The 16,013-nt window shown below is 40.7% G+C and overlaps 1 protein-coding gene across 2 annotated transcripts in view; it reads left to right on the top strand.

Moving 5' to 3' along the window:
• The window catches only part of TAFA4 (TAFA chemokine like family member 4), a 109,019-nt gene extending 93,446 nt beyond the window's left edge, over positions 1 to 15,573 (top strand). The window contains exons 5-6 of one of the 2 annotated variants that reach the window (XM_050957586.1): positions 7,391 to 7,515; positions 13,854 to 13,963. In XM_050957586.1, coding sequence (XP_050813543.1) covers positions 7,391 to 7,515; positions 13,854 to 13,865 — 137 coding nt within the window. In that variant the 3' untranslated portion in view covers positions 13,866 to 13,963. Of the gene's footprint in view, positions 1 to 7,390; positions 7,516 to 13,853 lie in introns of both variants that reach the window. The other variant, XM_050957585.1, reaches the window with a different exon arrangement.
• The last annotated feature ends 440 nt before the right edge of the window (positions 15,574 to 16,013 follow it).

The following is a 16,013-nucleotide window of genomic DNA, read 5'->3' as shown; positions in this document are numbered from 1 at the left end:
GGGAGGTGAAGTGGCTTGTCCAGGGCCACCCAGCAAAACAGTATCAGAGCCAGGAATAGAACCCAGTTCTCCTGAGTCCCAGTCTATAGTTAGCAGTCTTTGTGATGGACATAATTTCATACAGACTGCCCTAGGGCCAGATATCCCAGGCTTCCAGGGTCTGTGGCTCTGGTGAAGGCCTGCCACGTGTATCCCAGGGTTTCTATTTCTGTTGTGTTGGGATTTCTCTCAGGTTCCCAAGAACTCAACTCGACTCCAGGTTTCATTGTTGGCATACAATCAAACTACACAGAGCAGATCAGACTCACGGGTAGGGGTGGGTACAGGGCATACCACAAATCCAAAGAGTACAAATATTGGTTACTTTATATACAAATGAAACACCATACTGACACGTGTCTTCCATTCTACATCATATTGTGAACTTTACGATTGGCCAGATTATTTTCAGGATCAATTCCTGTACATATCATTCCTTGTTCACATGCCACAGGTACACAGCCCGTTTTATAAGTTCCCTCCTTGTATTTTGTTTGTTCTCTCCTTGTATTTTGCGTGCTTATCTCCCTTCTACCTATTTGTAGCCATTGCTTCTGACACAATTATTTCTTGCCCCTGTTTTTACATAGCTTCTCTCTTTCCCTGCCCTTGGCTACTGGGGCCCACTCATACCAAGTAAGGCCTACACACAGCTCTGGGACAGTCCTGCCATGCCAGGGCTTGTGGGGTTTCCAGGTTCCCAGCCGTGGAACCAGGACCCTGGAGTTTCTGCAGTGTGTTTCCAGGGCTTCAGACTACTTGGCCAATTGCTACCAATTCCTGAACTGGCCTGGGAGTCTGGAAGCCCTGGGGCAGCAGATGGCTGAAATTAACTTTCTTGTCAGTTGCACAGCTGCCAGCAGCAGTGAGACTTTCTTGGCTTTTCAGCAAATTGTGAAATTATCCTGGTTCCTGGGTGGAGCTGTTTTTTGGTTTGGTCTTTCTCATGTTTCATTAACTTGTTTCTTGACCCAGCTCCCATTGAAGTAAATGGGAGCCTTTTCATTGACTTCAGTGAGATATGGATTGGGCCCGAAGTTGCTAAGTACTGTGTGTTATGGCTTTTGGTGTAAGTAGGCCATGAAATAGGTATTTTAAAAAATAAGGATGATGGCGTTTTGAGTAGAATCAGCTCAGCTGGGTAATTTGGATTTTAAAATAGCTTGGACAGATGTTAAAGAATATTCCAGAAGGTCGAATTAAAGCAGCAGTCTTACCCCAGCAATAGGGTACAATGTAGTGAACTAATGGGTCAGACTTCAAAATACTTTCAAACAAACATGGGGGCATGTAGGGCCAATTTTTCAGCGAGGCCTCAGTTTTGTGCTAATTCATAATGGGCAGGCATGCCTGTAAACATAGGGTTATGCGGTCAGGTGAGTGCCCATGCGCATTTCATGTAGACCTGGATACTGCATGGGCACTCTAGAACAGGGGTCGGCAACCTTTTAGAAGTGCTATGCCGAGTCTTCATTTATTCGCTCTAATTTAAGGTTTCGCATGCCAGTAATACATTTTAACGTTCTTAGAACGTTGCAAAAGTTCTATAAGTCTATAATATATACTAAACTATTGTTGTATGTAAAGTAAATAAGGTTTTTAAAATGTTGAAGAAGCTTCATTTAAAATTAAATTAAAATGCAGAGCCCCCCAGACCGGTGGCCTGGACCTGGGCGGTGTGAGTGCCACTGAAAATCAGCTTGAGTGCTGCCTTCAGCACCCATGCCATAGGTTGCCTATCCCTGCTCTAGAATATAGTATCACTACAGAGTTAGGCATGGAAACTTGGTGCTTCTCTGGTCAATGAGTGTGGCAATCACCCTACCTGCATAAATATAGAAATGAGGTTGTGGGGGGGGGGCACACTGGGAGTGAGCAAAATGCAATGCCACAATGCAGCCTATCCACAACAAATACTCATACCCATAGGCTGGAATAGTGTCTACCGCTGCTCAGTGTACCCTCTGTCGTGCATTAGAACCTCTGGATATACATAGTCACGGATGCTCTGGCTCTTTATTCAGCTCAGCTCTAGCTACCCATGTGCCTTTGCCTGGTTTTGGCAAGCACAAAACCCCTTTTTACAGAGCCCAGGGCATGCAGAGGTCCATACATGGTCAATCCATCCACACTCCCAGTGTATCAGGGGATACAGAGTGCCATAATGAAGCTACGTCAACTTACTCCTGCTGGGGATCTGCCCCTAACCGTTACGTAGAAATTAAAATTAGCCAAACAAATCTGGCGAGGTGAGGAATTCTAACAATATGGGACTAATTGGAAAACACCTTCATCTGGAATATGCCTAGAGAGGCGAAAGTTGGTCAGAAGATTGTTAGCAGCTAACCATGTGCTACAGAAAGGAATGCAACATTAATTCAATCCTGAGAATGCACTGGACTGAAAGCCTTAAGTGCCTTGAATGTAAGAAATCGAGCCTTAAATCCTCATTCATTTTACCCGATCTCATTTGTAAAATGAGTCTAGTAATATTATCTGTGTTGTGAGGCTTAATTAGTATTTGTAAAATGCTTTGCACTTCTACAGTCTTTCACCAGGGAACTGAAAATGTTGGTTGTAGCAGAAGTCAAAATAGCTGTCTAAAATGAAAAGTGAAAAGGTGAAAAGCAATAGAGCAGGATTTTCCATTGCATTTTCCTGCCAATCGCAGAAAAGTCCACTGGTATTCCTTGGCAGAAGTACTCTTAAAATAGGGTGCAGGGGCAAAAGGTATTTTTCTTAAAATAAGGCATTTGGTCTGTATATTTTTATTCCATGTTCATGATAGCCCACTCGTTACATTTTTTCTCACTAAGGTCATTGCACTTAGAGTGCCACAAACAAGGAACCATCTATCTATGTGTGCGTACTGTATATACAGAGGTAGATATTTTAGTACTGAACGCTATTGACTAGATTTTTGTTTTTTTCAAGTTTTGAGCAAAAAAAAGCAAGACTATTTCTTTCTCCCCCCTCAATCTCTTCCCCCCAGCCTCATTTCCCTTGGGTTCTTTGAGCCTCCGAAGACAGGCCAGCCACATGCTTTGAGAAACACTACTGTAGATAAATTAAGCTGCCAAGCTCAGAACAGAGCACAGAATATGAAAGGAAGAACTTATCATAATCAGTGAATAAAAAAAATAAGAAAGCCTGAATAACTGCCTAGCATTGCAGCTGTAAGTTGTGATCAGAGCCATAGAAAATTTGGTTTAGTAAAGGTCAACTCCTTGTGCTATGAACAAATGGTAAACACTTAAATTCAAAGTGATCATTATGACATTTAGTTTTCTCCTGTTTCCTCTTTAGAAATAAACATCCTTGAGTAAGTACCTAAAGCTAGGCTGACAGCCACTACCAAGAGGATAAAGCATTAAAAATTCTTGTCTGTGGTGAAGCTACCTTTCCTAAGCGTGTTAAACGTATCTCTAAGTAAATCATCACAAGCTGAACTATCCCCCACCCAGGGCAATATACTATTTACTAGTAATGGAATCTACTATTACTTCCCTGTGGAGCTGTGTCAGCAGAAGATTTATTCCAGGTAGGGCAATCCACAGTCGGTTGGTAGATGTCGCGCCAAAGTATTCTTGTATTCCCTCAAGATGTTGGTAGAATATGAGATTGGTATACTCAGCGAGGACGGTGATCAATTGTTCTCTATGTCCGCTAATGGTAGGACAAGGCATAAGGTAGGTAGCATAATCTGCAGCAAGGAACATTTAGGTTAGATATTAGGAAAAACTTTCTATCTGTAAGAATAGTTAAGCTCTGGAATAGGACTCCAAGGGTGGTTGTGGAATCCCCATCATTGAAAGTTCTTAAGAACAGGTGAGACGAACCCCTGTCAGGGATGGTCTAAGTATATGTGATCTTGCCTCAGTACAGGGGGCTGGACTAGATGACCTCTCAAGGTCCCTTCCAGCCCTACATTTCTATGATTGTATTTGAAAAAGTAGTTACTGAAACCTCTCCAAGAACTCTTCAATTTGATAAAGGGAGGAGATATTTTAAATCACTCCATGATTCAAACGGTGATAGGGACAGCAGAAGTTTAGTAACTATTTCTATGAAGAAGAGTTTAGTCTAAAATCCAGCCCGAGAACTTTCCTAGTATAGGAATACAGAAAGCATTTTTCAAATGAGCAAATGTGCCCAGAGAGCTAAGAAATACGGCACTACAAAATAGACATTATGGACATCCTGGCATAAATTGACATAAGAATTGGTGCTATACTACAGCAAAGAATTGGTGGTTTCCTACATCAAACAGAACAAAATATATTAAGTATATCAAGAAAGGGTTTCACTTATTCTGAAGAAAGGTATCAACACAGAGCAGAAACCAGCCAAAGAAAGAAATTGGAATATCATTGAAAAAAATCACAACTAGAAAAGAGCTGAAGTTGAAATATTCATGCCATTTAAGAGCTTGCAGGTCCAATGCCTGATTTACTCTTTGGTGCTTTCAGTTAATGGCTGTGCTGGCTTTTTATGGAATAGGGTGCTTCTGGAAATTATGGGCCTGATTCACTGTCCTATTTATTCTGATTTTACACCATTTGAAATCAGCGGAGGTACTCGGACGTAAAACTCTAATAGTGCAGGGGTGAATCAAGTCCTATATTGCAGCATTATTCAACTGGCACTGGAGATTCATTCTTGAAGTATTTCTTTGAAAGGGATATTCAATCAGGTGTTGGAAATGGGTTGAGAGGAGGATGTAGGTTGAGAACACAAATGAAAATTGCCTCACATTTAGTGATGCCCAGTGTTTGTTAGGCTCAAAACATATCATGACCAATTAATTATAATGGTTGCTCTCAGTACAAAAAAGAAACTGGATAGAAAAAGGAAAGAAAATAAATAATTGCATGTATACATGGAGACTGGGATGTTAATAGAGAGAATCTGTGCTCAGTTAATGAAAGAACTTTGTGATTAGGAATACATGTTTACCTAAATACACGTAGCATGCAAAACAAATCAGAATTTTGGCAGATAGCAAAGATATAAAACAAACTGCTCAGGTGGTAATAAACTCAGAATGGAAATGATCTCTAAAGTGCCATGATGCACAATTAAGTTTTATTCAAATTAGTCAATCAGTAATCGATCAGCTGGAGTCAGGGCTGGCTTCAGGCCCCAGCATGCCAAGCAAGTGCTTGGGGCGGCATGCCGGGAGGGCGGGCATGCAGCTTCGATGGACCTCCCTCAGGCGTGCCTGTGCAGGGTCCGCTGGTCCTGCGCCTCCAGTGGAGCATCCTCAGGCACGCCTGCGGGAGGTCCACTGGAGCCGCGGGACTAGCGGACCCTCCGCAGCCACGTCTGCGGGAGGTCCACCGGAGCCGCGGGACCGGCGAGCAGCAGAGCGCCCCCCGCGACGTGCCGGCCCTGGCTGGAGTAGAAGCAAATGCTTGGTGACAAGAACCATGTGTTCATTTATAACTCCAGTAGGTTGAATGGAGAGTATCTGAAATCAAACTGTTATTCCAAAAAGGTATTTTTCAATCCATGGATGCCTCTAAATGCCACCTAGACTGAGAGGATACCCTGGAAAATAAGTAATTGAATCAGCATTTCAGCAACTGAATCTTCCAGTGTCAGCTTGCCGTTAGTTAATCTAATTTGAAGGTTGCAGTAGTAGGAAAGTACCTTTGAACTAATGAAAAATTGTTTATCTTTACATAAAGTAAGCTGTGTTATTTTTGTACATCACTTTAGAACAAGGCACCTTGTTAAGTATAAAGTTCAGTATTTTGTGCACATAGTAAAAAAGTGCAGAGGAATTAAATCAACATTTGTAGCCATATTGTATTTTGCACTCCACTTTAGATTATGTAAAATTGCAGACCCATCTCTTCCAAATTGTTTTCTGTGATTTGACTGATCGTACCCACAGTACTAATGTTAAATCAGGAATGCATTGCAAAAGTTTGTAACATTTTGTGGCAAAATATATCTGTTGTTGTCTGCATTAGTAAGAAGTTACGACTACATCTGTAAAACTAAAAAGCATAGTCGGAGACAAATTGTGTTAAGAGTAGAAAATTATTAAGTCTACTGTAAGAGTGACAGGATGCAATTGAAAGTAGATTCTTAGTTATCTATTCATATGTTTTTGTTTTTTTCCCCAATGGTATTACAATAGATTCCCCACTCCTGGGTCTTTGTTCTCTACGTGAGTCTCTGATAGAACTCGTGTAGGTCTGAGCCATTATATTTTCTTACCCGCTGACAGAACCACTTCCAGCCTAGCACATACATCCAGGTTAAACATTTACTATCCTGCATTCAACCGATCAACTCCATTTGAGTGTAACTGTTCATAGCAAGCAGGTGTGTTGTCCTCATTAGCTGCTGCTGTTCTTATTTATTGATTGTATTACATTGATGTGAGCATCATCTGCTTGTGACATTCACCCTCCACCTTGTCACTAGGTTTTTGGACCTATCAGCTGTGGCTGGACTCAGGGCTCCCTTGGAAATCCATTTCATTAACAGTTCAGACCAGATTGGTGTGGTCATAAGGAAGTAATTACTAGAATTCTTCCCAGTCCCTGCACGTCCTGCTTGGGATGATAGTTCTTTGAGCCATTCCCGTCTCTACAGTGCTTTCTAGTCCATCACAATGAGAAAGAGATGGTACTACTTCATGCTCCAACCTCCTCCTGACCATGTCAGCTGCAGGGTACGAGGACTGAAGCCTAGCTATGATCCCTGCTGCCATTCTGACACCTGTTTATCTAGCTAAGGTAGTCTATCACCATGATATCTAAGCATCCATCTCCATACTAGCATCCTGGAGCCAATATCCTGCCTATCCTGAGACATAGATGCAGCAGTCATGGGCAAGTACTTGGCTACACAAGTGCTTGGCTACACATTGCAGTAATGCTCAGCAGTGGGGTGTGACTCCTAATGCACACCAATGTGCTGCGCACTAACCAGCCTGTATAGACCGTGATGGTGTTTACAAAAATGTCCCTAGTGCCTGTTAACATAATACTAGTTTTGGTGCACATTAGAATTGACCCCACCGGTAGTGCATTACTGCACTGTGTAGACAAGCTTGTAAGTACTAACATACATAGGCAAGAAGCCAGAGCAACTTAAACGTTCACTGAATAGCATAAATCATTCAACTCAGTGAATTCCGTGGACTGTGGTACTCGTGTGAGTAACGGTTTTAGAATCAGGTCTTTGCAGACTGGTTAATCACGGTGAATATATTTTCTGCCTAATGGGTAAACACTAGATTAAATATAAAATGAACAGGACACGATAATTTTTAAACAAATAAATGGCTCACACATAATTTTATCAAAAGTCTGTGTTCTGTTTCTGTTTCTAGCCTCCATTGTCATCCAGAAGTGGTGGTGTCACATGAACCCTTGTCTAGATGGAGAGGACTGCAAAGTGCTACCAGACTATTCAGGCTGGTCTTGCAGCAGTGGAAATAAAGTCAAAACCACAAAGGTAAGTATAGAGAGAGTGTGTATTTAAAAGATATGCAGTGTTGTTGTAGCCGTGTTGGTCCCAGGATATTAGAGAAACAAGGTAGGTGAGGTGATATCTTGTATTGAACCAGGTGAGAGAGACAAGCTTCCGAGCTTACATAGAGCTCTGATCTGTGTCACCTCAAACTGTGTCTCTCTCACCAACAGAAATGGGTTCACCCACCTTGTCTCTCTAGATTTAAAGGTCACAGTCTAGTGACAATGTGCGCTCGTTTCCGTTGACCCTGCTCTGCTGGTGTTAGCATCAACCTCACCATCTTAAACATTTTGGGGTCGGTTTGTTTTTTAAACAGTGATGTGTGTGATAGCTTAGATCCAGCAATGTCTTCACTGGGAGCAGAGGAGTGAATACTCCTCTCTCCAGTACCTAGCTCGATTAAATTAGTTGGGTGCTAGTGTGATCCAGTGGAGGGCAGAGTTAGGGCCTGCACATCCCATCTCAATGGGAGAAGGGTTAGGATCCTTATAGTGGGTTATCACATAGCTAGCTCTGCCTCAAACTCCAGTCTTCCCAGAGAGCTGAGTTTTGCACCGCATGGGGTTAGCATCTCCTGCACTGTCTCAGCAAAATCCTTCCCTCTCATCCCTTTTCAGCAGGACTTCACCAGTGCCCTACAGCAGGAGGAGGATTTGCCCCTTCCAGCAGAGCTTGGCCTGTCCCAAGGACAGATTGCCGAGCATGCTTTATTGTGCCTGTCAGCACAGAGGGTCATTGTCACAGGCAAATAATCAGTCAGGCAAGCCCACTAAATTCATTTTGGGCCCAACACTTCAGCCTTTGATCAGCCTGTTTGTGTGAGGAAGGACAGCTTACTTGTATTGATAGCAGGATAATGACCTTGATTTGCAAAATGACAATGCAGGGCCAAGATTTTCACAAGTGACTGACTAAAGTTTGATTCCTGACTCTGTGGTGAGAGACCAAAACAAGTGACCTGACTTTTGAAGGTGTGAAGAATCTGCACGGATTTCTGATAGGAGCCATAAAGCTCTCTGCAGCATTGAAGGTCTGCCCACTGACTTAGGAGAGTAATTATGGGCTTTAGCTGCCCATTTTTTAATGTCTTGGCCAAGGTCTTCATTATGAAGCCCAGATTCATAACTAATGACCACTGAATATGAGGCAAATATCTCATCCCTCTGACTATTTAACAAGCTAAAATTAATTAAAGGATCTAAGATTTGGCAACTCATAGTGGACTGTGTGTCTAAATACATTGTGAAAATAGCAGACAACAACCTGTAAAGATAGCCTCTGACTCCTCCGACTCCTCCCTACACCACTTCAAATTGAGAATGGATTCAGCTGTTTATGAATTAATAAGCAAATGTTGCTGCCAGATTCCATTTGATAATGACTGTGTCACACAGTAGTGAAAGGATATAATACATTCTATATTAGATCAGAAAAAATTAAATGTATCGGCCAATTGTTATGTGATACTGTGAGTAATCATTATCTGGGGGTTAACAACCCAGATCCCATGATGATGGGCTAACTAAATACCCAAGCAGAGAGATACACTTCATAGTCTGAAAAACACCACTGCTGTTTTCAAGATTAGAATAATGGTTCAAAATGAATATTTGTGTAATGCTATAGCCGTGGTTAAATCATGCCATACCCCTGCCTCCTGCAGCTTACAGACTCTGCTCCTGGTCTTGCAACTGACAGTCCACATGCACAGTGCATTGTCAATTGCAGGATTTGGGAGGGGAATGGGTCCATACCTGTGAGTTGCTAAGCACCTACTGCAAACTGCTGATTATCTTCCACCTGTGTTAAAGTCAGTAGCAGTGGAGTGCCCTCACGGGGTCAGGCACTGAGTCAGACATGGAATGAGGAGAGATGACTTCAAACAAAGGAGTGAGCTGGAGAAAGTAGAAATTATATATAGGAAGTAGTAGAGCTACTCCCGTTGACGTGAGTGAGGAATCTAGCGCTATGTATGTAGAAAAAGGCAAGTTAAAATCATTTTTAAAAATTAGGCATGGGTTAGATATACTCAGTGGCTTTAACAATGAACAAAGGAAAGGGTTAAAAGGCCACTAGGAACATTGCTAGGATTAATAACATCAGGGCTGGTGCTGCAAGCACTTTAATGCATTTGGTTTCCTTTGCTCCCGTCGATTTCCGTGGCACTGACCACGCATGTGAGTGAAACTGCTCATGTTTGTGAATGTTTGAAGGGCCTGGCCCATAAATAATGACAAGCTTGGCCTGGGGCAAATGCAGCAGATGTCATTTATATTATTATAAATATTATTATATTATTATAGTAAAACACCCTGCAATCGTCAAACCAAAGAATAGGCTAATGCATTGTGATGGCCATGGGGATGTCTTCAGAAAGGCAGAGTGAGGCAAATTGTTCTGCTTTCAGTTAGACCTGTGGGAATTTCTAGACCTACCCAAACCTGTTGGGGTCCAGCTGAGGACAGAGTTTGTCCCTGAGAAAGCTAGTGTAGTTCTGTGAAGCCCCTCCTTTCCTTTGCTGGGGCGTCGAGTACGTTCCCCACTGGAGCAGACCACTTTGGAGGGACATTTAAGGGAAAGAGCATGCAGGTAACAGGTGCACGTCACTTGTTCTGGCATATTTTAAATATGAGAAATGTTCATTGTAAAATGCAGTGAGGGAAAAATTGTTTTCTTAAATGGGCAAATGGCTGAATTCATACATTGGCAAATAGCTATAGATAGAAATACAGAGATATAGGTAGGCTGGAATTATCGCTCTGACTATGCTGCGTGCATGCTTTCCCCTTTCCCTCTCCCTTTGGAATTCCTCCCCCGCCTCCACCTTTTGGATGGTAAACTCTTCGGGACAGGGACTGCTTTTCTATAGGTGTATGTCTAGCATCCGGCACAATGGGGCCCCTAATTCTGACTCAGGGCTTTGGGCACTGCTTTAATATAAATACAAAGATGAACAATAACAAGCATTATGTTTCAATGGCACGTAAGCTTGGGATCGTCTTGAACCAGTGATAGGCAGCACTTCCTTCTGGGCGCAAGCCAATAGCTTCTTCGGAAGGAAGGCCACCCAATCAGCTGCCCAGCAATGCACATTTTTTAGTATGAACTCTGGTAGAACATTGCTGCTTTGTGGTTATTTTGTTTAATGTATTTTGCATGCAGACAATGCAGACAAATTACTACTTACGCTCTGTTTCCCAAGCCATCATGATACTATCACTAGTTGTTAGGATTCTGCCACTTGAGAATAATTCTCAAATAAAACTTTATTAGTCCAACCAAGACTGACTGGAAAGGTATAAAACATTTTATGTCCTTTATTAATCTTATGCATATATAGTAAATCCATTTGTATAACTGCTTCCAGCTATTGTATAGAGCTGTTACAAAAAATTATGAAGTCTGACACTGCAGTTTCTAAATAACTGTGTACAGTAGAAGATTTTACAGTAAAATAAACAGGTTAATTTTACAATCATTACTGCCCTGTGGGAGAAGAATTATGTATGCTGTAATCAGAGATCAGGATTTTTTTTTTTAAAATGAGTTTAGTAGAATTGACAAAAATAGCACCTCCATGGACAGAGATCTTGATTTCTCCGTTAGGCGAGTGGTACTGAAACTGGACGCTAGTTGATATAAAATAGAAGAACATAGGAATAGCCATATCTAATTAGACCATTGTCCGGGTGATCCAGTCACAGTAGCTGGCTGAATGTTTCCAAGGGAAAAGTACAAGAAACCTCTAGATAGACAGCTCTAGAATGACCTGCCTGAAGGAGAAGTTTCTTCTTAATGCCTACAGTTTAGTGATTGGCTTATGTCTCAAGCTGTGAAGGTTTAAATACATTTCAAATAAAAAAAACGGATGATTTAATCTATTTACATGTTTCATTCCTTTTTGAAGCCTATAAAATCTTGGCCTCAATGATAATTGGTGGCAGGGAGTTCCACAGGCTATTTATGCATTGCAGAAAGAAAGTTCCTTTGATCACTTTTTATGTTGACTTTCAATTTCATCAAAACAGTAGTCAGACGTGCAGTCTGAGACACTCATATATTTACTGTGTATTTATAGATGTAGTTACAATGACTAATCAGGGACAGTGAAACAAGTAAATGCTTCCTTCTTGGAGCGATTGTCTTGTGAAGCCAAATAAAAATGCATGGAATACTTTCTGCACGTGTTTATATTTATGAAGGAAAGCAGACCAACAGAGCTGTTTTAAAATACATTCTAGTTGTGGTTAGAAACTAGATATTTGATGTGCTTAATTGCTGACCAGCTATCAATTGAAAAATTGCTGGGAAACTTAACAGTGAGTGCTTTAATATACATGTGTTAAACTACAAGCACTGCATGTAAAGACAGAAACACTTGCCTTGGCAGAAGTAGCATTCTTGAGCAAGGCTTCATCTCCTCTGAACTCAGGCATCCCCTTTGCCCCCACTGTCCATCATCTCAGTATCATGCATGAGTCTGAGGATTCCTTGAACTCCTGTGTCTGCAAATCTGCCCATCTTCCTCTCTGAAAACACTGTCTGTGTTTGCCATTGCCTTAGCTCCAACTCCTCTGACCTCCTCAATGCTTCCATCTTCTAGTCTGGACTATTTCAACTCCTTTCTCCAGGGCCTTCTCAAGTTGCCGCTCTCCAGCCCTGGAGAAAGCTGCTGCCCATCTTCTCACACAGATATAGGAGCATGCCCACACTGACTCACAGAATCATAGAAATGTAGGACTGGAAGGGATCTTGAAAGGTCATCTAGTCCAGTCCCCTGCACTGAGGCAGGGCTAAGTATTGGCTAGACCATCCCTGACTGGTGTTTGTCTAACATGTTCTTAAAACCTCCAATGATGGAGATTCCGCAATCTTTCTAGGCAATTTGTTCCAGTGCTTAACTATCCTTACAATTAGGAAGCTCTTCCTAATGTCCAACCTAAATCGCCCGTGCAGCAATTTAAGCTCATTACTTCTTGTCCTATCCTCTGTGGTTAAGGAGAACAATTTATCATCCTCCCTCTTATGTACTTGAAGACTGTTATCACGTCCGCCCTCAGATTTTTCTTCTCCAGACTAAACTCATTTTTTTCAATCTTTCCTCATTTTTAAATATTTTTTGATGCCTCTTCTGGACTTTTTCCAATTTGTCCACATCATTCCCAAAGAGTGCTGCCCAGAACTGGACACAATACTCCAGTTGAGGCCTTATTAGTGCTGAGTAGAGCGGAAGAATTACTTCTTGTGTCTTGCTCACAACATTCCTGCTAATACATCCCAGAATAATGTTTGCTTTTTTTGCAGCAATATTACATTGCTGACTCATATTTAGTTTGTGATCTGCTATAACCCCCAGATCCTTTTCTGCAGTACTCCTTGCTAGGCAATCATTTCCCATTTTGTATTTGTGCAACTGATTATTCCTTCCTAAGTGTCAGACTTTGCATTTGCCTCAATTGAATTTCATCCTATTCATTTCTGACCATTTCTTCAGTTTGTCAAGATCATTTTAAAATGTAATCCTGTCCTCCAAAGTGCTTGCAACCTCGTCCAGCTGGTATCATCTGCAAACATTATAAGTGTATCTCTCTGTGCCATTATCCAAATTATTTATGAAGATACTGAATCCTTAAACTTGACCAGTTTCCATTGCCCATGTCCAGAATCCAGTTCAAAATGACCCTCCTTATTTATGAAACTGCACATAGACTTGCTCCATTGGCCTTACTCACATAGCACCCGCTGCCTCTCTGAGCCCTTACACGTGATCACTTTGGTGGTGCAAGTGCCTTCAGCTCTGCAGCTCATGCCTTCTGGAGCCACCTTCCTGAATCTCTCTGTGTCAATGACTCTCCATCTGTTTTCCACATTTATCTGAAAATACAACTTTTCTCCTTGAAACCACTAGGTTGGCTCTAGTTGTGCTTTCAGTTTTTAACTGTGCTGCATGTTGTCTGGCTTTGTAAAGCATTCTGGGATATCATTTTAAAGAAAAGTGCTATTCAAGATAATGCCGGTGGGGGAGGTTTTCAAAGACACAAATGGCACACAGGCATCTTATTCTCAGGAAAAGGGACTTAAGAATCTAACTGTAAATATGTGCTTTTGTAAATCTTTCCTTCTGTACCAAATAGCATTGTACTTTACACTAGTTTCTATGACTTCTGGTGATAAGCAATACATAGATATGCTGAATGTAATTTAATCATTTAACGTGTGTTCATCTAAACAATTCCTTTGCAGGAACAAAACAGTTTTACCACCATTGCTGTGATAGTTTCTATGTATGTAACTCTCTCTCTCTCTCTCTCCTTTTATAGGTAACACGGTAGCAAAGGATAAACCTATGTGTCCTTGCTGGAACAATGGGATTTGCAGCTGTGTTGCTTGTCTGTTTTACACAGTCCTGTTTTTTTCTGAGAATACTGTAGACTTTACGCTTCAAACTTACAAAATTAGTGAGCAAGAAGGACAATACTTCTCTTTTTGACTGTGGTGGCACTTCTTGATGCAGGGTTTTCCCATACAGAACTGTAGACTTTTAATTAAAAAAAAAAATAATTACGACTCCACTGAAAATACACCTTGAATTCTCCAGGATCCTACACCTGCAAGCAATTCATAGAAACGCAGACCTGTGCTTCTGAAGCACATCAACTATAAGACTTTATTTACTGCACTGAAGGCTGTGAAATCATTTAAACGATTTTAGATCTTTCAAGCAGCTTGGGGAAAAATGGTTACATTAGAAAGAACTGGCATAAATTCATTAGAAGGTACCATCTATCATGCAGTACAATGGACCAATATAAAGCTAATCTAAAAGCTAAATGAACATAAGGGATAGTGGTAATAAACCATGTCTCAGTGCATTTTCAGCTGTGATTTAGTAAATATTAATACTGTATGAAGGTGAAAAAATGACTCTCGTAAATCAGTAGCATTTAGTGTATGCCATACTTTTTTACAATCTGTGCAATTATATTTATTTCCTTAGATAGTTCCAGGTATTTCAAATTTTACATTCATAAGTGGCAGTGAGGGAATGCGGGGAAGAGACTAAACCTGAAAATAGATGTAGATTTTATTGCCCTAAATAAATCCGTTCTGTAAGGGAATAACAAAGTGTAAATATTCCTTGCCTCTTTGATTCCAGATATGAAAGAGAATTTAGCCATTAGCTAGAAATATTTATTCAGATGCTTCAAAACAAGAGAGGAAACTAGGACTGCATAAGAAAAGCTTACTGGAAGAAGGGTAATTTGTTTAGATTTTCATAGCGTTGGCTATATTCTAATAAGTAACTTACTTAAAATTCATAAGTCCTAGATATAAAAAGGATCTTCACTTTCATTTAGCTCTAGTTTATAATGATTATAATAATTAAGTGTCCAGTTCCTTGACAGACTAAATTTTCAATCTGATACACTTTGTGACACATAATTGTTCCATATTATTTTCGATGTATCTCATTCTGTTTTTCTTACTTGCCTGACTGTTACACTTTTATTTTGTCATCAGACTTCATAAATAGAACCGTAAGAGGAAGTGCAATTGCAGCCAGTCGTTTCATGGTTACATCATTTTATGGCTCAAGATGCATTGGAATAGAAGTAAATGCAATGACGCAGACAGATATCATGCAGATTAACTGCTAACCCAGCTACTGAATACATTGTTATGCTTTATGTAAATATTACAGTCCTAATATACAACTGGTTTTTTATATATCCAGAAATGCCAAAAAATTGAGACTGTTGCACTAATTTAGTTTGCTGTGCACAAGCTTTCTAGCTTACGGGAAAAATACCATCAACAATGTGAAGCTGTTTAGTTTGTTTTGTTGCAGTGAGTATAAATATTGATCCAATCTTACTCCCATTGAAATCAATGGCAAAACTCCCTTTTGATTCCCATGGGAGGAAGAGAAGGCCCTCTATTTTGATTTTGGTTTCTCATTTTTAATTATGTACTTTGATCACCGCTGGGACCGTGGTGGCCATTGTATTTGTTAATAAGTAAATGAGAATTTTTCTGCTACGTGTTTTGAAAGCTGCATAGTTATTCCACCTAACAGCCTTTGCCCCTCTAATGGACTCAACATTTTGATCTTTTTTTCATTGTAATTTAAGACTAAATTTAAAGAATCGTCTAAAGGATTTAAACTATTTGGATGCACACATGCCCAGTGATATAGTTTTAAGTGAAGATTGTTGTTACTTTATGTCTTGCTAGCCTAGGCTTAATAATTATTTATCTATTGTGGTAGGCACTGAACATACACAGAATAAAACACTGTCCCTATTCAAGAGAGTTTAGATTCGAAATAGACAAGGCAGACAAGGGCTGGTAGAAAGAAGTGGTTGTTATCCCCATTCCACAATGGAATTTAGGCTGAATCTCCACTATGCCTGATTTGGAGCAGAGACTTAAATGCATGTTTCCCACCTCCCAGGAGCAGTGTCCTGCTACTTTCTGGC

This window comes from Gopherus flavomarginatus, chromosome 6, assembly GCF_025201925.1.
Source record: "Gopherus flavomarginatus isolate rGopFla2 chromosome 6, rGopFla2.mat.asm, whole genome shotgun sequence".
In the NCBI taxonomy this organism is placed as follows: domain Eukaryota; kingdom Metazoa; phylum Chordata; order Testudines; family Testudinidae; genus Gopherus; species Gopherus flavomarginatus.
This window is presented reverse-complemented; position numbering and strand designations above follow the sequence as displayed.